Below are 27,839 nucleotides of genomic sequence, written 5' to 3'. Positions count from 1 at the left end.
ATATAAGGCTCACAATAGTGTAAAACCAAACACTTTAATAAAATAGATAAAAAACGCCAATTGCGCACTTACATAACATCAGCGGACAAATCGCATGCAAAGAACTCGAGCCAGCCGGTCTCGATTTTCAACGCCCAATACTTTCGGGACTAACACATGAAGCGGTGACGTCAGTGCGTCGCTCCTCCTCCCTACGCGTTTCATCACTAACAGGACGTCGTTAGTTAGTGCATGTAGATTCACAATGTAACCAGCATCAGGTGTCCATATCCGCATCCCTTAAGCCGCGTACACATGGGCGGACTGTATGGCCAACTTAGTCCGTCAGACAATCCGACGGACAGTCCGTCCTACTTTCGAATGAACGGACTTGACCACACACGGATGAACAACAGTCCGTCGAAAGCTTGCGCGATGACGTGTACAGCATGTACGACGGGACTAGAAATAGGAAGTCCAATACACAGCAATGCAACCTTTCCCCTTGTAAATACTTTCTGAGCATGCGCCATACTTAGTCCGTCGAACTAGCCTACTCACGAGCGGACTGTCCGCTGAAACCAAAGTTGGACGGACAATATTACGGAAATTCCGAAATACTTAGTCCGCCAGACTGCACGCTGAAAAAGTCAGCTGAAGCCCACACACGAGCGGACTGTCCTCTGAAATGTGTTTCGGCGGACTAAGTTGGCCAGGCAGTCCGCCCGTGTGTACGCGGCTTTAGGCAGCCTTCAGATATCCAGGCAGTGGCAGGTGTAATTAGTCATATTTCTCATGAAAGAGAAAAGTCGGATCTCATAGTGTAGTATCCAAAAAATGTTTTATTTAAAATATAAAAAACTCAAAAAAACACACATACACCATATGTGCTGATAGCCCAAAAAGTTCAGCAATAGCTGATGGCTAACATAAACAGCTGAGTTATGGGTGGGCAGCGCGTGCTCTAGCTGCGTTCCACCTGCTCACTGTAGTGTTACGTGGTGTGCGTGATGATACCATACGCATTTCGTCATAGACGTCTTTAGCAGCGGTGTCATTACACTGCACACCACTGTGTTAAGTAAGAGAGAGCAGCCTGGGGATCCCTCCCACTTAGTTCCAATCCAGAAGAGAGGCAGAGAATCCCGCATAAGCCCAATTGATTGCAATTCAAGTGGGAAAATGCCGGTAACGAAGCAAGTGTATATTAAAAACTGCAATATGAAATTACATAATGCCACATTCCCCCTTAATAATTAACAATACTAGGTGTCATACTCTATAAACAGCAGGCAAAACGTTAGTGATAAGAGAATCTATATACAAAGATAAATATAGTACACATCTTTCACCCAGACTTCCCCTATGGACGCAGGCCGGGAGCACAAGTGTGAAACAGCGACCAATGCCAGATATTACCTGGTAAACATATATATAAAAAAGTGTCTTCAATACTCATCCATCCCAGCAATACTCATCCATCCATCCCAGCAATACTCAGCAATACTCATCCATCCCAGCAATACTCATCCATCCATCCCAGCAATACTCATCAATACACATCCATCCCAGCAATACTCATCCATCCATCCCAGCAATACTCATCCATCCATCCCAGCAATACTCATCCATCCATCCCAGCAATACTCATCAATACTCATCCATATGCTGTGTGTGAGAAATAGCCTGATAATATGACACTTGTGAAAAAAGAAAAAAAATCTTGATTTTGCAAAGAATTGTGGGAAAAAATTACAACTTCACAAAACTCACCATGCCTCTTTCTAAATACCTTTGAATGTATACTTTCCAAAAAGGGGTAATTTTGTGGGGTATTTGTGCTGTCCTGGCTTATTAGGGTCTCAAGAAATGAACTAGGCCGTCAGTACCAGGTGTGATCAATTTTCAGAGATTGGCACCATAACTTGTAGACTCTATAACTTTCACTTTCAGACTAAATAATATACACAGATCTGGATTATTTTTTACCAAATATATGTACCAGTAGAAAATGTAGCCAAAAATGATTATGAAAAATTACTAATTTGCTAAATTTTATAACAGAATTTTAGTTTTTTTTTCATTTATAGTGCAAAAAAACAACAACTCAGCAGTGATTAAATAACACCAAAAAAAAAGCCCTATTTGTGTGAAAAAAGGACAATAATTTCATATGAGTATAGTGTTGCATGACTGAGTAATTGTCATTCAAAATGTGAGAGCACTAAAAGATGAAAATTGGTCTGGTTAGGAAAGGGGGTTTAAGTGCCCAGTGGCCAAGTGGTTAAAGGAATATTTCATTTTTATCATTTCACTTTAAGCATTAAAAAAAATTACTGCTCCCGAAAAAACTGCCATTTAAAAAAGAAAATTGCATTGATACATGTCCCCTGGGGCAGGACCCAGGTCCCCAAACACTTTTTATGGCAATAACTTGCATATAAGCCTTTAAAATTAGCACATTTGATTATTCATGTTCGTGTCCCATAGACTTTAGCGGTGTTCGTGTGTTCTGCCGAATGTTTTGACTGTTCACATGTTCTGCTGTGAACCCAGCAGGAGGGTGTTCGGCTCATCCCTAGTTAGAAATATAAATAAGCAGATCATCTGCAAAAAGACTAAGTTGATGCTGCATGTCCTGTACTATGACACTTCACATTATTAGAATTATTAGCTCTATAGATATTATGTATAGGAACAGGGAGAGCAGACACCCCTTGTGTTTGAAGGAGGTTACAATTGGGGATGATTACTGGATCAGAGGAAAGGCCAATAATTCTAATCCTCCTGGGGGAGCAGTATAGAGCCATGATTTTTGTATGACGGTAGGGTATAGGCCAGTGATGGCGAACCTTGGCACCCCAGATGTTTTGGAACTACATTTCCCATGATGCTTCACTACACTGAAGAGTGCATGAGCATCATGGGAAATGTAGTTCCAAAACATCTGGGGTGCCAAGGTTCGCCATCACTGGTATAGGCTAATCTTCAACAGAGAAGTCTTGAGAAATTCCCAATCCAGGCAATCAAATGCTTTTTTCAGCATTTAGAAACAGCAAGCATAGTGTTTTTTAATGGTGTTGTCCTGAGCCTCATGAGCTGGAAAAAAACACCTTATATAAGTTGATGAGGGACAGGAATAAAGTAAAATTAAAGGTAGAACTTGTTTTGTATTTTGGATAGAGTGGAGATGGACTAGCACACCTGCCAGGTTTTTATTGCTAAAATTGAATATACGCTGCACTGGAATGGCTATGCACTGAATAATCTGTATCTTAATATATAGTTATAGATCCACAAGAATATAATAATGTGCATAAAATAGTAAACATACAACTGGTGTAAAGTGCAAGTGCAAAATATAGCAAAACAAATAATGTGCACAAAATCTGTAAACGCACAACTAAAACGCACAACTAAATATAAAGTGCACAAGTGCCAATAAAACTCTGTGAGATTATATGGACCCCTTAGAGTTACAAGGTGCCATGCACAGTAACACACCAGGAAATAAAATATCAATAATAATAGATGAAAAAAGAGCTAAATGCATACATGTGTGATAGCAAACATGTATAAATAAAAGACTTATAAAAAAAAAAAAAGTGCATAAACCATACAAGTGTATCTATATTATTAAAAAAAACAGTTCTTTGTGGTCGCCTGTCTTGGGCTGTGATAAGAAACACAAAATGTTGATTGATGTGAGACTAGATGCAGGTGACGTGATCTCCAGTGATCATACTATTGACATGCTTGTTACATCCAACCGTGGCTCTGAATCATGCATAGGTGAAATCCGGGAACGTCTTATGGTAATAAGCTCACCTCAGTGTGACCAGCTTTTACACTGAGTCAAAACACGCATATGAACCACTATAGGGTTCTTAGCTGTTACACTGGATCAGTAGTATCCTCAATGCAATGATCTCAGAAGCGCATGAAAAAAGGAAAAAGACTAATAGTGCAATACCGTTTTTCAAAATTTAATAGACAAGTTAAAAAACATTCCCCTGCTGGGGTACTCACATATATAAGGTGCGTCAGTGCACCGTACTTCATAAGGCTCAATAAAATACTGTAAACAGTATAGGTATGGTCTGTATTTCCTCTAGGCAGGTGTACTGTCTCTCGCTCCATCCTGGCCCCTGCCCTACTCGTGTCAATACTCAGGGTGTGGTGTATCTTCCTCAGGTGGAAGATTGGCTCTCTCTATTTGTCATGTTTATCTTTATCATGCAAAGTGAAAGTGAAAGAAAATCCCAGATTTTAGGGTGTCCCCAAAACAGTAATAGAGAGGAAATTTTCCAATGTGCACACTAGTTCTGGTGACGATGGTGACAACCAGGAATTTCCTCACTTTCCTCTTACTTCCCATTTTGGCTGTGGAACAGAAAATTATGGGAAATCAGAGGTTATACCTCTTCCTTACTCTATCCAAAATGTAAAGAAAAAGTTTTTGTTTTAGTTCATGTAAAGAAAAAGTTTTTGTTTTAGTTCCTACCACCTACTTTAAAGGTTGCAGTTAGTAGGCCAATGATTTGACATAGATCATAGACCGTTACTGCATACCATTGCTGCATACCATTGCTGCATACCATTGCTGCATACCATCATTAAAGGGGTTGTAAAGGCAGAAAGTTGTTTATCCTAATGCATTCTATGCATTAAAGTTGAGGTTCACCCTAAAACAAAAAATTCCATTAACAATCCCCTAAAAAATGAAAATTTTTTGAAAAAAATTAAAATAAATGAACTTACCAGAAACCCCTGTTGTTAGACAGTCTTGCTAATCTGCCTCTTCCTATTCCACGGCACTGTTTCTTCAGTTCCTCCTCTTCGGTGAGAGGCCCCGTTGTTTTCTGGGACATGTGTGTGTCCCATAAAACAACAGGGCCATTCACAAAGCTCTATGCAACTCGCGCATGCATAGTAGGAAACGGGCAGTGAAGCCGCAAGGCTCCACTGCCTGTTTCCCTTTGTTAGGATGGCGGCACCAGCACCCAATCCGATGGATGGATCAGCCTGGGGTGGGGCGACATCGTGGGCTCACTTGACAGGTAAGTGTCCTTATTGAACATCAGCAGCTACAGTGTTTGTAGTTGCTGACTTAAAAAAAAAAAAAAAACAGCCGGACCTCCTCTTTAACCACTTCAATACAGGACATTTATACACCCTTCCTTCCCAGACCAAATTTTAGCTTTCAGTGCTCTCACATTTTGAATGCCAATTAGTCATGCAACACTGTACCCAAACAACATTTTTATCATTTATTTCATACAAATAGAGCTTTCTTTTGGTGATATTCAATCACCACTGGGTTTTTTTTTTTTTTTTGCAACATAAGTGAAAAAAGAGCAAACATTTTGAAAAAAAAACCCTTTTTTTAGTTTCTATGATAAAATTTTGCAAATAAGTCATTTTTGTTCATAAATTTGGGCCAAAATTTATATGGCTACATCTCTTTGGTAAAAATAACCCAAATTAGTGGATATTATTTAGTCTCTGTGAAATTTGTAGAGTCTACAAGCTATGGTGCAAATCATTGAAAATTGATCACACCTGATGCACTGACAGCCTATCTCATTTCTTGAGGCCCTAAAATGTCAGAAAAGTACAAATACCCCCCAAATGACCCACTTTTGAAAAGTAGACAGTCCAAGGTATTTAGCAAGAGGCATAGTGAGTTTTTTGAAGTTATAATTTTTTGTCACAATTTTTTGAAGTTGTACTTTTTTCCTACAATTCTTCCCAAAATTGTCATAATAACAAGTTATTTCTCACACACAGCAAATGCATACTTCAAATTACACCCCAAAATACATTCTGCTACTCCTCCTGAGTATGGTGATACCACATGTGTGTGGCTTTTACACAGCCTGGCCACACAGAGAGGTCCAACATGCAGGGAGCGCCATCATGGTTCTAGGAGCATAAAATTACATCTCTAATTTCCTAACCACCTATTACATTTGTGAAGGCCCTGAAGCCCCAGGACAGTGGTATTACCCACGAAATTACCCCATTTTGGAAAGCAGACACCCAATGTCTATTCTATGAGGCATAATGAGTCTTTTGAATGGTTTATTTTTTTTCCAAAAGTCTTCGGAAAATGTAGAAAGAAAATTAAAACATATTTTTTTTTTTTACACAAAGTGGTGAGTTTATAAGATATTTCTAAATCTAAGCATGTACATAGCAAAAATGACACCCCAAAATAGATTCTGCTACTCCTCCTGAGTATGGCGATACCCCATGTGTGTGACTTTTACACAGACTGGCCACATACAGAGGCCCAGCATGCAGGGAGCACCATCAGGTGTTCTAGGAGCATAAATTACACCTCTAATTTCCTAACGACCTATTACATTTTTGAAGGCCCTGGAGAACCAGGACAGTGGAATTACCCACACAATTACCCCATTTTGGAAAGCAAACACCCCAACGTCTATTCTTTGTGGCATAATGAGTCTTTTGAATGGTTCATTTTTTTACACAAGTCTTCAGAAAACGTGGAAAGAAAATTAATCTTTTTTTTTTTTTTTACACAAAGTTGACAATTTATAAGATATTTCTAACACATAGCATGTATATAGCAAAAATTACACCCCAAAACACATTCTGCTACTTGTCCTGAGTATGGCGATACCACATGTGTGAGACTTTTGCACAGCCAGTCCACATACAGAGGCCCAACATTGAAGTAGTACCTTCAGGCGTTCTAGGAGCATAAATTACCCATCTCATTTCATTCCTACCTATCACACTTTAGAAGGTCTAGGAGCACCAGGACAGTGGAATTACACACAAAATTACCCAATTTTGGAAAGCAAACACCCCAACATATATTCTATGAGGCATGGGCTGCAGGTAGGTACTCAGGTACTCTGATGGGCTGGTGATGGGTACTTGGGTACTCTGATCAGCTGGAGATAGATACTCGGGTACTCTGATTGCCTGGTGACAAGTACTTGGGTACTCTGATGGCCGGGTGACAGGTATTCGTGTGCTCTGATGGCCTGGTGACAGGTACTCAGGCACACCGATGGCCTGGTGACAGGTACTCGGGTACTCTGATGGCCTGGTGACAGGTACTCGGGTAATCTGATGGGCTACAGATAGGTATTCGGGGGGACACTGATGGGCTGGTGACTGGTACTCAGATGGACTGTGACAGGTACTCAGGTACTTGTGTACTTAGATGAACTGTGACGGGTACTCGGGTAATCAGATATACTGTGACAGGTACTCAGATGAACTGTGACCTGTTACTCTGGTACTCAGATGAACTGTGACTGGTACTTGGGTACTTAGATGGACTGTGACAGGTACCCGGGTACTCAGATGAACTGTGACAGGTATTCGGGTACTCAGATGAACTGTGACTGGTACTCGGGTACTCAGATGGACTGTGACAGGTACCTGTGTACTCAGATGGACTGTGACAGGTACGCGGGTACTTGGGTACTCAGATGAACTGTGACAGGTTCTCAGGTACTCAGATATACTGTGACAGGTACTCAGGTACTCAGATGGGCTGTGACAGGTACTCAGATATACTGTGAAAGGTACTCAGATGAGCTGTGACAGGTACTCAGATGTACTGTGACAGGTACTCAGGCACTCAGATGGGCTGTAACAGGTACTCAGATATACTGTGACAGGTACTCAGGTAATCAGATGGGCTGTGGCAGGTACTCAGGTACTCGGGTACTCAGATGGGCTGTGACAGGTACTTGGGTACTCAGATGGACTGCGACAGGTACTCAGGTACTTTGATGGGTGGTGATAGGTACTCAAATGGGCTGTGACAGCTACTCAGGTACTTGGGTAATCAGATGGATGGGGACAGGTACTCAGGTACCTTGATGAGTGGTGACAGGTACTCTGATGGGCTGCAACAGGTACTTGGGTACTTGGATGGGCTGTGACAGATACTTGGATGAGCTGTGACAGGTACTCGGGTACTCTGATGGGTGGTGACAGGTACTTTGATGGCTGATGACAGGTACTCTTTATGGGGGACAATCAGTGTGTTTTGGTGTGTACTGTAAACGGTAACAATATGTTAACGCAATCTCCTTCTCACACACGATCTCATTACCGTGGTTTGTTTACATTATGTGACTGGCTGTGATTGGACACAGCCGGTCACGTGGTAAAGAGCCAATTTCAGCACACTGATTATCAGCACAGCCCCCATCAAATGCACCCATAAGGTGCCCGGTCAGTGCCCCATCGTAACCCCTCAATAAAGTGCCAATCAGTGCCCATCACAGTGCAAATCAGTGCCCACTATAGTGCCAATCAGTGTCCATCACAGTGCCAATGAGTGCCCAGCATTAACACATGTGTTGCATATTATTGCCGCCTATCAGTGTCCATCAATTCTACATATCAGTGCCTCCTCATCAGTGCTCATCAGTGCCACCTTATCAATGCCAACTCATCAGTGCCCATCGGTGACGCCTTGTCAGTGCCCGTCAGTGAAGGAGGAAACAACATTTTATAACAGAAACAAAGAAAAACATTTTTGTTAGTTTGTTTAGAAAAAAAATGCAGAGGTGATCAAATACCACCAAAAGAAAGCTCTATTTTTGGGAATAAAATTATAAAAATTTAGTTTGGATACAGTGTAGTATGACTGCACAATTGTCATTTAAAGTACGACAGCACTGACAGCTCTAAATTGTCCTGGGCAGGAAGGGACAAAAGTGCCTGGTATTAAAGTGGTTAAATATAGTGCCTGGGGATCCCCTTAATATGCCTGTAAAGTGGCACATTTTCGAAAGAAAAAAAAAAGTTAAATCTCATTTAAACTGACTTGTGGTTACAATTGCCAACAACCAGCTATTATAAAAATAGATACTGATGTAAATGAGTATTGGGTGTTAAATATTCAGGTAAATTAACGTCACCTCATCTACCTTTGCTGTCATTCGTTCGGAAACTTTCTTTTATCCCAGGTTTTGAGACACCAGATGCTTTCAAACAATGGACCAGACTTGGCATCACACACTTTCATCATCTGGCGACTACTATGGTGATTCAGTCATTTCCTGCCTGGCAGGCGGCCTATAACCTCTCTAACTTATTATTTTGATATTTACAGATTAAAAAATGTTGTCCATTCCAAAGCTAATGTACAAACTGATGGGACAGTTTTAACCTCTTTTGAAAATGTATGTCAAGAAGATCCTCTTTTCCCAAAGCTAATATCTTTAATGTAAAACTTATTGTCAGGCCGGACCTACTTTACATTCATGTATATAAATAAGTTGTGCTTGTATACAACGTGAGTGATCACAAAAAATTATTAAATAAATTAAATAAAGTGTAATAGAGTGAAAGTGCAACAGAAATATAAGTCTATAAGTAAAGACTCTGCAAAAAAGAAATGGAAAAAAAAAACATATTGAGTCCACATATAAAGGATTCCACAGTATGAGAGGGGGTGCTTCCAATGAGGTGATGAACGCCAGCTCACTTCCACCATCACCAAGGAGGTGGAAGTATCTTGAAAAGAAAAAACCCAGTCGATACATGGGGACTCTTACTGGAACTGGTGAAACCCCTAAAGAGCAAGGTCATATACGCCAGCAGACTTAGCCCTCTGCAGGGTCTATAGGTCCTCCTTGTCCCTGGAGCTCTCCGACAGTGGCTGGAAGTCCTCCTCAATATCCAAATTGAAAATGGGGAACCACATGTAAAAAAGGGGAGGGGGGCGCACTTTTGTTGTTCTGAAGAAATACTTTACATTCATACATGGAAAAATGGATGAAGGATTTCAATATCACTGTTGAACAGGAACAATAGCCCCAAATCTGGGAGATTACTAATTCCTGCTCCCAATATCTTGATGCTGGAAACCAACTGAAAAGTTTTATATTGTTGGTATTTGGTCCCGACCTGGTCAACCCATTTTACAACAGTAGACACCAGACTCTGATTTCAGGGATGCCCTACTTATTGTACTTACTTGCACAATTGGTGGACATGCCCAATAATGCAATCCCTACAGCAACAAATATATGATATGTTGACACTACTGTTCAATTGCCTGATGGTGGACCTGGTGGAGGCTCTGCTTAAATTGAAGCCTTAAGCCCCGTACACACGAGCGGACTTTTCGACATCCAAAGTCTGACGGAATGATTCCGTCAGACTTTTCGATCGTGTGTGGGCTGCAACAGACTTTTGATTCGCAAAAGTCTGACGGACTTTAGAAAATGGAACATGCTTCAAATTTTTCCGACGGAACTCCGCCAGACCCGGTCCCTCCGAAAAATTTGCTTGTGTGTATGCTATTCCGACGGACTAAAACCGACGCTAGGGCAGCTATTGGCTACTGGCTATGAACTTCCTTATTCGAGTCCAGTCGTACGTCATCACGTTCGAATCCGTTGGAGTTTGGTGTGATTGTGTGTGGCCAAGTCCGCTCAGTCGAAAAGTCCGTCAGAACTCTGTCGGAACTCCGGCAGAACTCCGGCAGAACTCCTTCGGAAGTCTGTCGGACATAAGTTCTCTCGTGTGTACGGGGCTTTATGGGCTCCCAAAACACCAGTTTAAACTGATAAAGCATCTCCTGATGGCAACTAAGGAAATGTTTTGAAAAGCCTGATTGTCTAGTGTCACGTACACATGACCGGACTTTTCGGCAGACTAAGCCCTTGTACACACGGTCGGAGAATCCGTCGGAATGTGTCCTATCGGACCGTGTCATCGGATAATCCGACTGTGTGTGGTATGCATCGGACTGATTCCATCAGAATATCTGTCGGACCCAATTTTCCAACATGTTGGAAATATTTCCCGACCAACCTGGCCGGGCAACATTCGACGGATTTGGTTGTGGAAATCTCCGACCGTGTGTACAGGGGCTAAGTCCGACGGAATCAGTCTGTCAGACAATCCAATCATTTGTGGGCTAATCCGATTGTTTTTCATTTAAAAAATCAGACAGACCTAGAAATAGAACATGTTTCAAACCTTTCCGATGGACTCAATTCCTATCGGGAAAACCGTTCGCCTGTATGCTGGTCCGACAGACCAAATACGACGTAAGGGAAGCTATTGGCTACTGGCTATTGAACTTTCTTTTTTACGTCATCACATTCAAAACGAACAGACTTTTGAACAGACAGTCCTTTCGTGTGTGGGCAAGTCCGTTTGTTCGGAAGGTCCGTCGGAACTCTGCCGAAAGTCCGTCGGGAAGACCATTCAACCTAGTCTGCTGGAAAGTCCGGTCGTGTGTACGTAGCATCATACTCTCTTAACTGAAGTTGAAAAAAAAGAATAAAATGCATAAAAAATTTTTTTTTAAACATTCAACGTTTATTAACCATCAACAGAAGTATAGAAGTGGTTACAAACAAAGGTTAAGGAAACGTGTATTTATCCATTGCATTTTAGTCAAGGTAAACAGTGATGAATGATGTTGTAATTAACAATCGTAATGAATTCTATTATATACCATCCGGTCTTCACTATTCATCAATTTGACAACCAGTATTCAATTTGTGGTTGCTGGATATCCAAATTGGGTGTTAATCCAATGAAAACTAAAAACCTGGTTACCAACTTAAATTGTACCTTTTAGGCGACTCTATACCTATGTAATTAGTTTACTGAAATAAAGAGTAAAAAAGAGATGAAAGAGGAATTAGGTTAAGAGGTAGGTTTTTTTTTGGGGGGGGGGGGGGGGGCTATACCATTATTGTGGAGTGATCAGGTGATAATGTGTGGGGCTATTTGTCCCTCATACATACACGGGCTGGCCTGTTTAGGTTCCCAGCAGGTCTTTATATGCCTCTGAATAACGGAATGTGAACCAGGGTGTCCATGTTTTATGAAACTTGTCAACTCTATCTGATGCCTGGGCTAGAGTATCTTCCATTTCACGTATTTCTGAAACTTTCTTCAACCATTGTGATATAGTGGGAACACGTGTGGTCTTCCAGTAGGCCGGGATTAGTGTCTTGGCTGAATTCAGCAGGTGTTTGGTTAATGAGTTCTTGTAGCATTTTAGTGGAGATGTGGAGACATGAAGGATACAACAGGCAGCATCAAGCACTATTCTAGTTTCCGTTATTAATTTAATCAGATCTCTGACTTGTCACCAGAATGTGATCAGGAGGGAACATTGCCACCAGATGTGTATGAGCGTGCCTGTATCGCCGCCACATCCCCAACAGGTTTTGGTGGTTTGAGCATACCAGGAATGCAGTTTGGCCGGTGTAATTTACCAGTCTGTAAGCAGTTTATAAGACGTTTATTGCATTTTAGTGCTTATAGAGCACTTGTGAGCAAGGATGCAGGCTTTTGTCCACTGTTTGTCAGTGATCGTTTGATTGAGCGACCTGGACCAACGCTGTCTAAATTTGTCTTCTACTTCGGGGAGAGAGTTTTGAAGCCATTTGTATGCGGTGGATGTGGCTTTTTGTAGCTGCTCGCATTCTGCACATATTGTCTCAAATTCTGTCAAGTGTCTGGAGAAGTGATTTTGTCTTGTCTTACCATTCACATAGCTGTGTATCTGGAAATACGTCCAGAGTGGTAAAGATTGTAAGCCGCTGTCTCTTTTTAGAGTCACATAGTCTTTGAATTTCCCATTAAGGAAGCAGTGACCTGCTTGTAGTGCCTTATTTGTGTGGGGTCGTAGTAGCAGTCAGTTCCTCAGTCCTGGGATGAAGTCTAGGTTCTCTGATAGAGGAGTGATGGGGCTGAGTGGAGAGGTCAACTTAGTGTGTCTGGTTGCTTCTGAGCAAATGGTCAGAGTGTTATCCATTAGTGGTTGGTGTTTGAGTACATTGTTTTTCTGTAGCCTTGGATTCCATGGGGCGAAGAGGAGGGGATATGGGCTCAGACTTTCTTCTAGTGCTACCCAGTCCTTGGTCACCCCATGGCAGTGCCAGTCTATCACTTGTGTGAGGTGTACTGCGTGGTAGTAATTTCTAAAATCTGGCAGCCCCATCCCCCCAAGTTCTTTAGGTCTAGTCAGGAGTGTAAATTTGATCCTGACTTTTTTGTGTGCCCAGAGAAATATCAGTAGAGTGGTTTAAATTTTTTTTAAGTATATCTGGGGTAGCTTGACCGGCAGTGCCCTGAGAAGATAAAGAAGCCTGGGAAGCATCACCATCTTCAGGTTGGCAGCCCACCCAAACCATGAAAAATAGCCTGCATGCCATAATTTTAGGTCTTTCTCCATTGTTTGCAGTAAGGGTGGGAAGTTTGCTTTGTATATCCCTCATAGTTTAGGAGTCAGCCAGACTCCTAAGTATTTCAAAGCTTTGCCTACCCATTTAAAGGGAAAGTTGGCCTGTGTTCTATTTACGTTAGTTGGGGACACATTAACATTCATGGCTTCGGATTTTGTTATATTTATTTTAAGGTTAGAAAGAAATCCATAGTGTGTGATGGCTTTCATGAGATTGGGGATAGTGATATGAGAGTTTGTCACAAACAATAAGAGATCGTCAGCATAAGCTGCCATTTTGTATATCTTATCTCTAATGGGGAGGCCTTGTATTGCGTCTTCCCTGTTAACCGTTTGATAAATGGTTCCAGCGAGAGAATAAATAACAGCGGAGACAGGGGGCACCCCTGTCTCGTGCCATTCAGTATCTCCACCTTTTCTGACAGTGTCCCGTTGATTTTTATTCTGGCTGAGGGTTGTTGGTGTAGTGACGTGATCCATGCCGTCATGCGTGTATTTAGGCTTATGTGTGTGCAAGTTGCGAACATGAAGTCCCAGGCTACTCTATCGAAAGCCTTCTCTGTGTCCATGGACAGGAGAAGGCTCTTGATGTGCAGGGAATGTGATGCCTGGGTGAGTAGTAGTGCTTTAATTATATTATCCTTGGCCTCTCTGCCAGGCATAAAGCCTACTTGTTAAGGGCCAATTACATTAGCCAGGAGTGGTCTGAGTCTGTTTGCCAATATTTTGGCCAGGAGTTTTATGTCTATATTCAATAGGGATATGGGCCTGTAGCTGGAGCATTCTGTGGTGTCTTTGTCTGGTTTGGGAATGACTGTTATGTGTGTGGAAAGGATGTCTGAAGGTATGGGCTTGGCTTCAGTCAAGGAGTTAAGGGCTTTTTGTAGTGGTTGTGTCAGTATGTTCATGAAGGTTTTGTAATAGATGGATGTAAATCTGCCTGGGCCTTGGCTCTTTCCTGGTTTTAGTGCTTTTTTGGCTTGTTGTAATTCTGTTAGGGCAAAGAGTGCAGTAATAGTTTGTAAGAGTATCTTATAGGAAATGAAAGTCGTTCCTGTTGAGGCGTTCATTAGGGGGTTAAGCGGTATGTTAAAGTCTCCAACTAGTATTGTGCAGCCAGATGTAAAGCCAGTTAGCGTTGGTATCATCTTCTGACAGACACTGACATGTGCTGAGTTGGGGAAGTATACGTTAGCAAGACTAATAGGAGAGCCTGCGTATGTACCTTTCAGAAAGACGTACCTTCCTTCCGGATTTACTAATTTGTCCGTTAAATTGAAAGGCGCGTCTTTACTGATCAAAATTGAGACCCCCTTTGATTTTGCTTCATTGTTAGTGGAATGTATGGCTTTTGTGAAATATGGACTAGTCAGTTTCGGTATGTATTTTGTTTGGAAATGTGTCTCCTGTAGGAAAGCAAAATGAGGCCTACCTTTCTTAAGTTCCCTTAAGAGCGTGGATCTTTTTTCTGGTATGTTCAGCCCCCTTACGTTATGCGAGATGATGATGGGTCTATGACCCAAGGATGAATAAGCCATCTGGAAGACCCACGCGCACGGTTTCTCTTGGTTTGTCTGCAAATAAAACTTCAAGCTTATCAAAAACCAGTGTTTAACAATACAATGGTATGTAGGATGGGGAGGTGAGTAGGGTACAGGAAAAAGAAGGGAGGTATTAAAAGGTAGTAAGTAAAGATAGAGAATGGAGAGCAATAACTTTACACTTCAGAGCGTATCTACTGCTCTAAAGTAAGTAGTTAATAGATCTGGGGACAAAATTGTTCCACCAGTTATACTATGTGAGAATGTGGTGAGACTTCTCTATAGCGACTGAGGTAAGGTTGCCACCGATATAACCCCACCGATCGATATCGAGTCGTCGGCGGAGCGATGTAGGGGCAACAACCGGTTTCAGAAAAGATGAAAAAAACAAAAAAGGGTATGAAGCACAGCCAAAAAAAGGGGAGAGAGACCCGGCCTATGAGAGTTTTAAGGTCCATTCATAATACTATATATGCACCATGGTTGGGGTGTGTACATAGGAACCCTGCAAAAATAAAACGTTAAACTTTAATAATAGCCATTTTCATGCAGATTCTTGACAAATGGTGTGTACTGGTAAATAGCATCTATGGGATATCTGTTGGGGCTAGTGACCTAAGACCTATCTGAGCTGCACGTTACAGATGCGTAGTCTTGTAACGATTAGTGTTGGTCTGCATGCGCAGTTCCAGGGGAGATTTCCTAAGTAAGGAAAGGAAACTTAAAAGTCTCTATTCATTTCCTGCAAGTAGTGCTGTCTTAAATCATAAAAAGTTCCTTCCCAGTACCACTGGTCCATAGCAAGGGCACATTTGGTGATAGGTTCAGATGTAATACCAATATCACATCCCTCAGTACTGAGTCTGAAGTAGTCCTGTAGAGTGTTGAACCAGCATTTACCAAGCCTGTGGTTCTCCCTGGTCTTCCTCTGGAGCCCTGGAGGTGAATTGTCTTGATTTGGGAGTCTCGCCTTGTAGGTTAGGGCCTTGGTTATGTTTAATTTTTTTGGAAAGTCTTTTATCTGGTGTCAAGAATGGAGATCTATGTGCCCCTCCTTCAGCTCTGGTACCAGTCTGGGAGTGAAACAGGTTCCATGTGTAAGGAATCAAAGAAGTATATACAAGTATTATGGCGCTCATAAAAACACCCACCCGCCTATCACTATTTTTCAAGAAATTAAAAACACTTAATAAACACAATATTTAAAAAACATATTTAAAAGGCATAATAATAATGCTGCAAGTAATAATGCTGTAGGTGCAATCAGCACAAGAGGGGGAATGGGAGTGAAAGGGGCGGAAGTAAGGCGAGGACCCCTTCCTTAACTAGGTCTAAAATCCGACAGGGAAGGGGTTAATCACTCTCAGGGGGGTAAAAACTCTCAGGGGGGTAAAAGTACGGTCCAAACACGGCAGCCATCCAGTGGAAACTGAAACAGGTTCCCAATTAGTACTGTAAAGATAAGAGAGAGAGGCGCCTCTGAGTGTAGACTGTAAAATTCTTATTTAATGCACAGGTGGTTAAAAACACTCACATTAAGTAGTAAATTAACAGGCAATGTAAAGATTCCAAACCGGAGGGAGACCCTCGATGTGTCATCTGTATCCCTTGCACTGGGGGAGTCCTGTCGGCGTGTGTCCGCTCCTGGGGGCTGTGTTAGATGTGCAGAGCCGGCCGATGTAGAGCAGTGAGCGTTAGTCCGAGGCGTGGAACGCACGAGGAACTCCAGGCGACGGGAGATGACGTCTGCACATCTAATACAGCCCCCAGGAGCAGACACGCGCCGACAGGACTCCCCCAGCGCAAGGGATACAGATGACACATCGAGGGTCTCCCTCCGGTTTGGAATCTTTACATTGCCTGTTAATGTACTACTTAATGTGAGTGTTTTTAACCACCTGTGCATTAAATAAGAATTTTACAGTCTACACTCAGAGGCGCCTCTCTCTCTTATCTTTAAGGAATCAAAGAAGTCTGGCAGATCTGTAGGAGTACGCAGCACGTGTTGTCTGCCTGCATGTGTCACAGTTAGGGAAAAGGGGAAGCGCCACGTGTATTTTAGATAATTTGCCCTTAATTTATCAAGTAGGGGCCGCAGAGCCCTGCGGTTCTTCAGCGTTATCTGTGAAAGGTCATGAAACAGCACGATCATCTCACCATTGAACACGATGCTGTCATTTCTTCTAGCTTTAATGGCTTCCTTAAGCTGGTAGTTTTGTAGGCAGCAGATTATATTCCTGGGAGGTGGGGTGTCTGGGCCTTTAGGTCTGAGGGCTCTGTGAGCTCGCACAAAGTCAATTGCTGTGTCCTCTTGCCTTTCTAGGAGGCTATTAAAGACTCTTTGCAGTGCTGGTATTATTTATGCTGTGTCGACTAATTCAGGGATTCCTCTCACCCTAATATTACACCTTCTGCCCCTGTTGTCCAGGTCCTCGAGATGTCTATTCATCTCAATTAGGTGTGTGGAGTGAGTCAGTGCCACGTTTTGAAGTCTGTTCAGTTTTTTGTCCCTTTGTTCCCAGTCGTTTCAACAGCTGCTAGTTTTTCAGTCAGAACCAGTAAATTGGACTTGAGGTCTGTGATTGCGGCTGAGAAAGTGGATTTTATGTCTGCTGTGAAGCCTGACATCTCCGCATAGGTTAGGGGTTGATTCGTTTGTGTATAGCCCCTACCTGAATCTCCTGCTGTGGATAGTGAGTCCTCACTGGAGTCTTCATCCTCCCGCTCTGTCCGTGCCATTTTGTTCCCCACCATGCTGTTTCTGGATATTGCCTGATTTTTAAAGAGATTGGTGATATTCCTGGCAGATGTGGCCGTGGTGCTGCGTGGGTCTGGTCTGTGGGGTCTGGAGAAGCTTTCTGCCCATAGCTGGAGCGCTAGAAGCGAGGTTTAGAGCTGCAGGCCGGGTTCTCTTACAGAGCTCTACTAGTGTGCGTCCGTCGCCATCAAGCACCAAGCCACGCCCCCGCATAAACTATTTATCAATGAAAAATTAATTACTAAACTTACTTATTCAATGCCCAGATTTAAGGAAATTTGGGACCCCAGATTTCCCACTTTCTACCAACTGTGTTTGATTGGCGATTGATTGACCTTTGAGATGCTAACATCCCCATTGCCAAAGATGGCACATGTTCCAGGCAATGCAGAGGCACTCAACCCTCAATACACCCTCCCCTCCCCATTTTCTTTCCCACTTCAGTCTTTCTACAGTATGTTCATTCTCATTTTTTTACATTTCAACCTTTTGTTTGTGAGAATCCTTCCTTGTACAATACTGTTATATTTTGTAGGTTTTCAAGCTAATCTTTTGTTGGTATTTTGACAGAATTTACCCATTCGAATTGTTCGTTGAATTGTATCACCATACCTTGCTATACAGTTATACAGTGGCTAATTGTACTATAAAAATATACATGTACAACTTAAATTCTGTTTAATAAAAAGTATTGAAAGAAAGATATATAAAGCCCCTGCCCATATTTGCTGGACCATGTCTCTGAGGTCAGGTGGACCCTCTTGCTGACTTTGTGGTCCAGTGATGTGAAAACATTATTATGCACATGATGGTGGAGGGCAGGGATGACATTATGGGCAAAGATATGGCAGCCAGGAACTCTCCGTCACTCTCCCTTACTTTCCTCCCCTGTTATATCTGGCACCCAAGTATGGTCAGAGAACACTTTGTCACCCCCCTCCCTCCTCCTTACTGGAACCAACCTGGCAGTAGGTTGCAGCTGCAGGAATATCTGTTTCATATGGGTCTCCCTGCCTACTGTCATCTCCCTCTATGCTTCTAAAGGTCTCCTCCTCATCCTCATATGCAAGTAATTGAAGTGCATCGTCTTGCAGCAAGTGCCTGATACTGTGCTTAAATAACCCAGTTGGTGGGGCAACAGCAGGAATATCTGTGAATGAGGAGGCATAATAGGGCGCTTTAGCAGCTGCTGGCGACTTCAAGCTACCCTGCACCTGAGAGACAGAAAAAGGAGATGATGACATCTTGGTTAACCACTTTGCCTTCTGTTGCATGTGCTCTGTGTTTATAGAATGCCCAATACCAAAGAAGAAGGGCACATAGGATCTGCCTTGGCCCTTGGATATGAATGCTGCTTGCCTCCTGATAGCTTCACAGAAAACACTTCTGCCTCTCCCTTTGTGCCTCACAGACATGACAATATTAATGTAGGGTTTATTCCCCACTTTTCTAGTGGCAAGAGGTGCTCAATTTCAAACAAAGGGGAGCTTTTAGGGTGTCAACTGTAACTTTATAATGCTGTTGCTACAGCTGATATTGATCCGATAAAAAAAATAAACAAAAATGAATAAAAGATCCTAACAAAACTAAACACAAATAAAATGGAGCTGAAGGACAAAAAAGGAAAACTACTAAAAACCCAAACAGCTACCCTAAAACACTACAAGAATAATAAAAACCCATTTTTAAAACTGAATGCCAAATACAAATAAGGAGAACATTAAACTAAATGCCCCCCCCCCAAAAAAAAAAAAATGTGTTAAAATAAAATAAAATAAACAAGTAGGTGCACAAGACAGTAACAGAAACTGTCCTATAAAAAGTAAATCCTCATGCATTAATATATCAAACAATGATAGACACATGGCTTTGTTTTTCACTTAGCGATGTACTAAACATAATAATCCAAAATAAGATTTATCAGTCACAGATGTAAAAGTTTTAATTTAATCATTACAGTTGGAGAATGTTGAAATCTGGCACACATGCAGATAATTGTTTGAAGTGATCAACAATATTGCATGATATGACACCTTGAATTCCCTCGATAGTTCACTAAATCAATGAATTGAGGGTATTTGGTTTTGTGATTTTTATTCAATGTAATCAGTTGAGGTGCATTGGATGTTGATTTACACGATCATATGTGTGGCCACTTTAACACTTAACTTATTATTTATCCTTCTTAACTCAAACCCTAACCCCGAAATTTAAGGGTGTATTTTTAAAAAATGCATAGCAACTTGAACAGTGACCGTGCATATACATTTGTTCTGTGCAAATGGGGCAAAAATAAATGCTATTAGGATATATTGTGTGCCGGTCCATTGTTTTTCCTTTATTTAAAATGGAAAATACCACATTTGGCCTTTAAATGATGCAAGTATCATAGAAATTTATTTTGATACTTATCACCCTCTAATGGCCAAATGCAGTATTTCCTATTTTAAATCAATAAAAACAGTTGATTAGTACAGCAAATACTGTAGCCTAATAATATCTATTTTATCCCTATTCGTACAGTAGGAATGTACATACACTTTCACTGGGTGAATTACTGTGCAATGTTTATATAAATATGCCTCTTAAAATATAACTAAAGGCACAACTTTTTTTTCTTATATTTGGAAAGAGTGATGAAAAGTTAAAACCATTGTCAGGATTTTATTGCTGAACCTGTCATCATTAGGGAGATTTCCTTTCTCTAATTATCCACATTCACAATTATAAGAACTTTTTACTGTTTTATTGTTAATGCTTTGTTAAAATAGTTTTTTTCAGTTTTTTTTTATAATTATTTGATGATTTCTGAAAACACATACAACATCACAGATAGTGGTGATTACTCGTAAATTAACAATTAGTGATAGCGCAGATTTTTTATTTTTATTTTTTCCACACTTATAAAGTGTTGACTTCTTTTAAAGGAGAAAGGAAGCTCAATTTTAAGATGACTGCTTACTCTTTGCAAAGTAAACCTTTTTCACCTAATTTACTAAGATAACTGAAAATGTACTTGAATTTGAATATGCATTTAAGTGGACATACTCTACTCTATAAGTCAGTCAGGATATACAATGTTGACATTCAGTTAACGGAAGTTTACTATATACTAGTATTATTTGCAGTATTATTATTATTATTATTATTGGTATTATTATGTTATCATCCGACAACATATTAGACAATGCTATACATAAGTTAATACAGGGTGGAAACTACATATGTAAAGACAAAACCAGGTAAACAATATGACACAGAAGGTAAAGAGCCTATTCCTAAATGAGCTTACAAATTATGCAATTTTTTGTTAGATTGTTGATGTTATAGTCATTAACACAGTCAACATTTTCAAGGGCATGCTATTACAATATTATTAATTTCAGTTGTAATATTTTTTATTCTCTAGATTACTCATATGAATGGCTGGTACCTTACAGAATTAAATGGTGACATTAGGGTTGCCCCATCTAAGGATCGCTTTGATGGACCCCAACAACTGAGTATAAGAACTGCAGATGCACGTGCTCAGGGGCTGTTTGATGTCATGTACTGGTCTGCACCAGCTTCCTATCTGCAAGATAAAGTAAGTTTCACTTTCATGCAATATTTTAATTTGTTGTGGTTGCTTATATCAGGTTTCTCAAAGAAATGGGAATGGGTTTTTGGAAGAAATTAGGATTTACTATCCAATAATAATCCAACCGGGCGTAATATCCAATAATTCAAACCAATACACTACCTAAATTTGACAGGGAGTGAATGTAGCCAAAAATGAACTTTACGCATTTAAACACAGAATCTGAAAAAAATACGTGGCACTTCTCAAGTGTTATGGTGGGACAGCAAATCTATTAGCAAAAAATGGAACCCTAAGCTTTTTTCCCCCAGTTCAAAATGGCACTAGATCCACTTGTTATTAATCATATTTCCATATACCAAATCCCCAACATTATTTAAAAACTGCATGGGGACATTTCAGGCCAACTGACTTATGAAGCGATACTATAATTCTAGAATGTTAATCATCAGCATAGTTTTTGTTGGTGATCACACTGGTTTAAGAGTGTTTGTCATTAACTCTTTCAGATGTTGCCCATATGTACCTTGGTACTTTGTTTTCTTGGAATATCTTTGAACCTCCATAATTAATATCTGTTTTAATGTTACATTTAGTTTTGATTATTTGTTTAAGGTAACTATTTAGAAGAATAGTAGACTAATTCTGAAATGGACCCAGCATTTTCCTATTTTTACCTTGCACAATATTCAAACTATTACCTGGCTTAAATTGGGGAATGTGTATTTCCATGTGCTTCTTTTCTTTGGAGCCACTGATTTTTGCTTGTGAAGATTGCTTAACCTGAGTTTATATTACAGGTTAAGAACTCCCCTGGTTATTTCTTTGTGTTTATTTTTGCTTTACTGTAAAAAATAAAATAGAAAGCAGGTGGGGCACTGAACTAGCCAGGCATGCCATGTAGGCATTGGCAAACTGTTTGGCCCGAGCATGAGTTCGCCAAACAACCGAATTATCGGGTCTCTCTGCTGTATTCTCAACAGCTATTTCTGGTCTCTGTCTTGATATTCAAACAATAGCAGAGAGAGTGCAGGAGGTGGAAACAGTCACATGCCACCAAGAGGTATGCATACACCAGCTGCATTCAGTACAGGATACCTACACAATACAGCCAAGGGAGATACATAGACACATGGAAGATTTAGACAACCAGGGCCATAGAAACAATCTCAGAGTCCGTGGAGTACCTGAATCCATGGAGCAGTATCAAATCCAGCAAACGGTCACAGCCATCTTTAATGACCTCCTGGACAAACCCCCTTGCCACTGTAATTGGAATGGAATGGATTCAGCAGGCACTACACCCAATAGAAAGAGATTCTGACTCATCAAGAGACAGCTTTTCAATTAAGGAAGATATTCTGAGAAAAGCATGCAACAGAATACATATTTTTCATATGAGGGCTCAAAATCTTTCAGGATCCATCCAATATCACTTTGCCGCAAGGTAAAGCCCTATGCCCACTTCTAGATGTCCTGTGGACTAAAGTGCCCACTATAAGTGGAAGTTACCATTCTGCCTTTCTGTCTCACTGGTGGGCAAAACAGCTTCACTAATGCGCAGTACACACGAAAGGAAAATGTTAAATGGGAGCCTTTTGTTGGAGATTCCGACAGTGTGTAGGCTCCATAGGACATTTTCCATCACAAAAAATTTGAGATCTGGTTCTCAAATTTTCCGACAACAAAATCCGTTTGCATAAATTAAGATCGTGTGTACACAATTCCAATGCACAACGTGAATTGCATGCACAGAATAAATTACGAGACGGAATCGCTCGGTCTGGTAAAACTACCGTTCATAATGGAGATAGCACATTAGTCACGGTGCAATTTTTTAAAATAGTTTAAAGCAGCGCATTCTCTTCTTCTTTATAATGCTAGAATAGGAATGAGCTTCCAGTTCGAGTTAAACTCATGTTCAACTCATGTTCGACTCAAACATTGCCTGTTCGCCCATTCGCCAAACAGCGAACAATTTGGGGTGTTCGCAGCAAATTTGAAAAGCCACGGAACACCCTGTAAAAGTCTATGGGAGAAATCGGAAGGGATAATTTTTAAGGCTTATATGTAAGTTATTGTTATAAAAAGTGTTTGGGGACCTGGGTCCTGCCCCAGGGGACATGTATCAATGCAAAAAAAAGTTTTAAAAACTGACGTTTTTTCAGGAGCAGGGATTTTAATAATGCTTAAAGTGAAACAATAAAAGTGTAATACACACCCCCTAGGTACGAAATTTAAAGGAATATTACACTTTTATTGTTTCACTTTAAGCATTATTAAAATTACTGCTTCCGAAAAAACAGCCGTTTTAAAAACTTTTTTTTGCATTGATACATGTCCCCTGGGGCAGGACCCAGGTCCCCAAATACGTTTTATGACAATAACTTGCATATAAGCCTTTAAAATTAGCACTTTCGATTTTTCATGGTCGAGTCCCATAGATTTTAATGGTGTTCGGATGTTCGAACAAATTTATTGCCTGTTCGCATGTTCTGATGCAAACTGAACTGGGGGATGCTCATCCCTAAGCTAGAATAATGAAGTTGTTTTGCTGCTGATATTCACACAAAGTTCTGACAAACTAATTTCTTTATTATTTCTCGTGATCTCATGAATAATATAAATTTTGTTTTTCGTCAGGTCTCCATAATAATGTTTATAATTTTTTTTTATCAAGATCTATATATTTTTTCTATTGCTCTCCATAATATTATTTCTCGTTTTGTGTGTCAAGTTACCACAACACCATTATTATCTTGTATTTTTTAACCTCAAGGAGGTTGGTTGGTGTTGGTGTCCCTTGTTAATTTGACCTTGTATTTTTGAAATGTACCTGCCTGCTCACAAACAAACTGTTCTTTTTGAAGTAAAACACATAGCCAAGTATTTCTGAAAAAGAAATAGCCATTTATTCTGGGTCATAACAAAATAAAGAGGAAGGCAACGTTGAAGAAACTGGTGAAATTTGCGAAGCCTTTGCAAGACACAACACAAGATAAACCCTAATGTCAGGCAAAATTCTCCTAATCTTGACCCAATATAGGCCTCAATCTATAAGCAGTATAGGCCACTGATGCACCAAGTTAAAATTGTACCTTCGTCATAACAATTGTCGCTTCCGTTACTCCGACCTCCACTCACAAATCGTATGTACGCCGCAGGCGTGTTCTGCTTTATATACACTGCACATGCGTGAAGCTCCGGCCCACCCCTGATGTTCTTTCTAGTATATTCCCTGCCCCTTCTCTTTCGGCACAGTGGGAGAGCACATGGAAGAGAGACAACAGGTGCATGCAGAGGAGAGTAGCAATGATGAAATGGCGGAGCCCCAAACGTCTCGGTCCCAGAGGAGATTTAAGGCCTCACATATGTACTTTATAGAGATGGTGGACATCTTGACGAGGCCCGACTATAATGGGAAGCATTGACCTTACCCAAACCCAAATGTGAGAAATGCCAAGATCATGACTAAAGTTGTGAAGAGTCTGCACAGGAATTTTGGGGTAAGATGACCCCAGGATAAACTGAGGAAACAATGGTCAGACCTCAAATTGAGGGAGCACGATCAGTACAGAAAGATCAGGAAACTGCTTCCAAAAAGTAAGTACTTGTCATGTGTTCCTATTATTATTATTAATTGCATTCTGCTCCATGTGCTTTTCTTTACTGTTGTACAGTTTATATTCCCCAAAAAGAAATAAACCAATTTTTTTCCTCATTCTAGTCCGATACGTATTCTTCTACATATTTTTAGTCAAAAAAACGCAATAAGCGATTGATTGGTTTTGGTAAAATTTATAGCATTTACAAAATGGGGGATAGTTTTATGGCATTTTTATTAATCATTTTTTTATTAGTAATGGCGGAAATCAACGATTTTTATTGTGACTGCGACATTATGGTGGACACATCGGACATTTTTGACACATTTTTGGAACCATTGCCATTTATACAGCAATCAGTGCTATACAAATGCACTGATTCCTGTGTAAATAACACTGGCAGTGAAGGAGTTAACCACTAGGTGGCAGTGTAGGGGTTAAGTGAGCCCTGGGGAGTGTTTCTAACTGTGGGGGGTGTGGCTGTGTATGACATGTCCCTGATCTCTGCTGAACAGGGAGATGATTGTTTACATTAGCATCTCCCCATTCTTCCTCCCCGTGAGACGATCGCAGGTATGCCCGCGGCAATCAAGTCTGCGGGACCCACGATCAGACTCATCGAGGTCCTGACCGGCGTGCACGCGAAGGTACAGTGGCAAATTTAAAGGGACGTACCTGCAAGCCCATTTGCCTGTCCGTGCCATTCTGCCAACATACATCGGCATGCGCCGGTCGGCATGTGGTTAAGAGAGGAGCGGTGGAGAAGGTGGCCGCCTAAGTGATGCATTCCTGAATTTTTTTAGTCCTCGCCGCCAAGGGCTGTCAGCTTCCACATCCCATAATTGGTGGACAATTATCTAAGCACGAAAACAGATATGGAGAGCTTTCCAGTAGATGATCCACTGGCTTACTGGGTCATGAGAATAGATCACTGGCCAGAACTTGCCCTATTGAGCTGCAGGGCTGGGCTGCCTTGCATCCATCTGGCTTTCTAAACAGACATTCAGTGCTGCTGGAAGTTTTGTTATTGATCATAGAACGTGTCTGTCCACAGACTCCGTGGACCGTCTGACTTTTATTAAAATTAATCACTCCTGGATTACCAGCAGCTATGAAGCCCCTGATGCCAATGTCCCCAATTAAGTGTTTCTGGGACACTGTTTTTGGGATGTGTGAAGGCACCACTGGCACCCAGAACTATTTTTTCACACTTGTTTGACAGGTGCATATCATTACAATTTTTGACAGCAAGTCCAATTCTTGCTTTCATCAAGAGTAGCTCTATAGGGTTAGGGTGTGAAGGAGCCACCGACACCCAAAGAAGAATATTTATTACCTGTTTGACAGGTGCATATCACTGCAATTTAAGACAGTAAGGTCAATTCTTGCTTTCAAGAGTACCTCTATAGGGTTACGGTGTGAAGGCACCATCGACACCCAAAGAACAATTTCTCCCCACCTGTGTTACCACCTGTGCCACCACAAGTTTCCAACAAATCTCTAATCTTTTTCCCAGTGCACTACATTGTGGCCTCATTATACAGACTGGCTCCTCAAGCCGTTGCTTACAAAATAAAAAAATTTTTTTTGAGCTTTATAAATGCAATTATTGCTGCAGCAGCTTCTGTGCCCACTTTACCAATTTACAGGTGGACTAAGGGGATCCCCCAGGCACTATATTGAAAGGAATTTTTCATTTTTATGCTTTAATTTTGAGCATCAATGAATCACTGCTCATTTAAAAATGACCCTTTTTACAAACTTTTTTGTCATTGAAACAAGTTCCCCAGGGCAGTACCCAGACCCCCATATCCATTGTATGCCCAATTAGTTGCATATAAGCCTAAAAAATGGGCACTTTTTCATGTCCCAAAGGCTTCAATGGGGTTTATTATTTGGTTTCTGAACTTTCACAATGTTCAAAAGTTCTGGTGAAAACCGAACAGGGGGTCATTTGGCCCATCCCAAATGTCAGGCATGCACGCTGACATCTCCACAGTAAGGGAGTCTCAAGTGTGCAGCCCCCTGATATGTTGATAATGGCCTACATGCCCTTCAACATTGGGTGGGTGATTTGAGGGGTCCCCTCCAAAGCACCCTAGCCCAAAGCTGACTGGTGCTTGCAGAGCAAAGGAGAGGTTTCCAGTGGGGTGCTTATGTTCACACTTATGCAAATTGGAGCCTGGTTTCCCTGCACTCAATTCACATGACAGGAGAGTGTGCAATATATTACAATTTTGGTTTTGGTTTCATTATCACTTTAAATGCAGGTATTGATTAGATGCAGTATTTTTGTCTTCATTCATTAACTACAGGTTTAAGAGATATGCAGCTCACTAGCTCTGTTGTTCTAAAAATCCCAACTGGCAGGGCTAAAGTTTTATTTTTTGAATTTTTATGGACAAGGGACACCCACTTTCAGTAATATATCAAATATTTTGTATGACACCATAATACAGAAATCAACAGCTTACCCTGCTGCATAAACAATTGTAAGTACTGCTAGACTAGAACTTACCGTATGCAGCTGGGTACATGTGCAACTGTTTCATAGAAGACTTGGTCCATATCTATACAAGGCACTCAATCTCTAAGTTGCAAAATTAGCTGCCTTTCAGGTGACCACTAATCCATTTGATTTTGGATACATTTGTAAAGTAAAAAAAAAATTATGATTTTCAGAGCAAGGTTTGTTTCAGAGCAAGTTTGTTTGCTAACATAGAAAAATGTTTCACTTTTCTTTTTTTATTATTTTACCGGACAAAAAAAATCTTATTTTCTATTGACATTTTACACCAGTACTCTCAGCCAACAAAGAGAGAATACCATTGTAGTTACACATAGATTGGGCAAAGAATTTCATACGCTCCTGCAGATATTTATTATTATTTTTTCTCCATGTTCCCATTCACTGAATGGAATAATTGTAGCACTATGCACAAATTGTTTTAACATATTTTTTTTTAAAATATAATACCGTGGTCCTTTGTTATTTTGCTTCAGCTTTTTCTGTTAGAATGAAACAATTTGACTTAATAGGTGAACCATATAAATTTTTGATACTTCAATAATACTGAAAGCTCTTACAAATTACCACTGTACATCTTAACTGTCATGTTAGATCATGTGAATTATAGTCACAATGACATTTTTTACTCGA

General features: G+C 40.8%; 1 protein-coding gene across 6 annotated transcripts in view; it reads left to right on the top strand.

Moving 5' to 3' along the window:
* The window catches only part of LAMA2 (laminin subunit alpha 2), a 1,237,914-nt gene that overhangs the window by 524,383 nt on the left and 685,692 nt on the right, over positions 1-27,839 (top strand). For all 6 annotated transcript variants that reach the window (XM_077486899.1, XM_077486900.1, XM_077486895.1 and 3 more), the window contains exon 12: positions 20,904-21,080. In XM_077486899.1, the coding sequence (XP_077343025.1) occupies positions 20,904-21,080 (177 nt within the window). The remainder of the gene's footprint in view (positions 1-20,903; positions 21,081-27,839) is intronic.

This window comes from Lithobates pipiens, unplaced genomic scaffold, assembly GCF_037356315.1.
Source record: "Lithobates pipiens isolate NorthernLeopardFrog02 unplaced genomic scaffold, aLitPip1_a1.2 Scaffold_18, whole genome shotgun sequence".
Taxonomy (NCBI): domain Eukaryota; kingdom Metazoa; phylum Chordata; class Amphibia; order Anura; family Ranidae; genus Lithobates; species Lithobates pipiens.
This window is presented reverse-complemented; position numbering and strand designations above follow the sequence as displayed.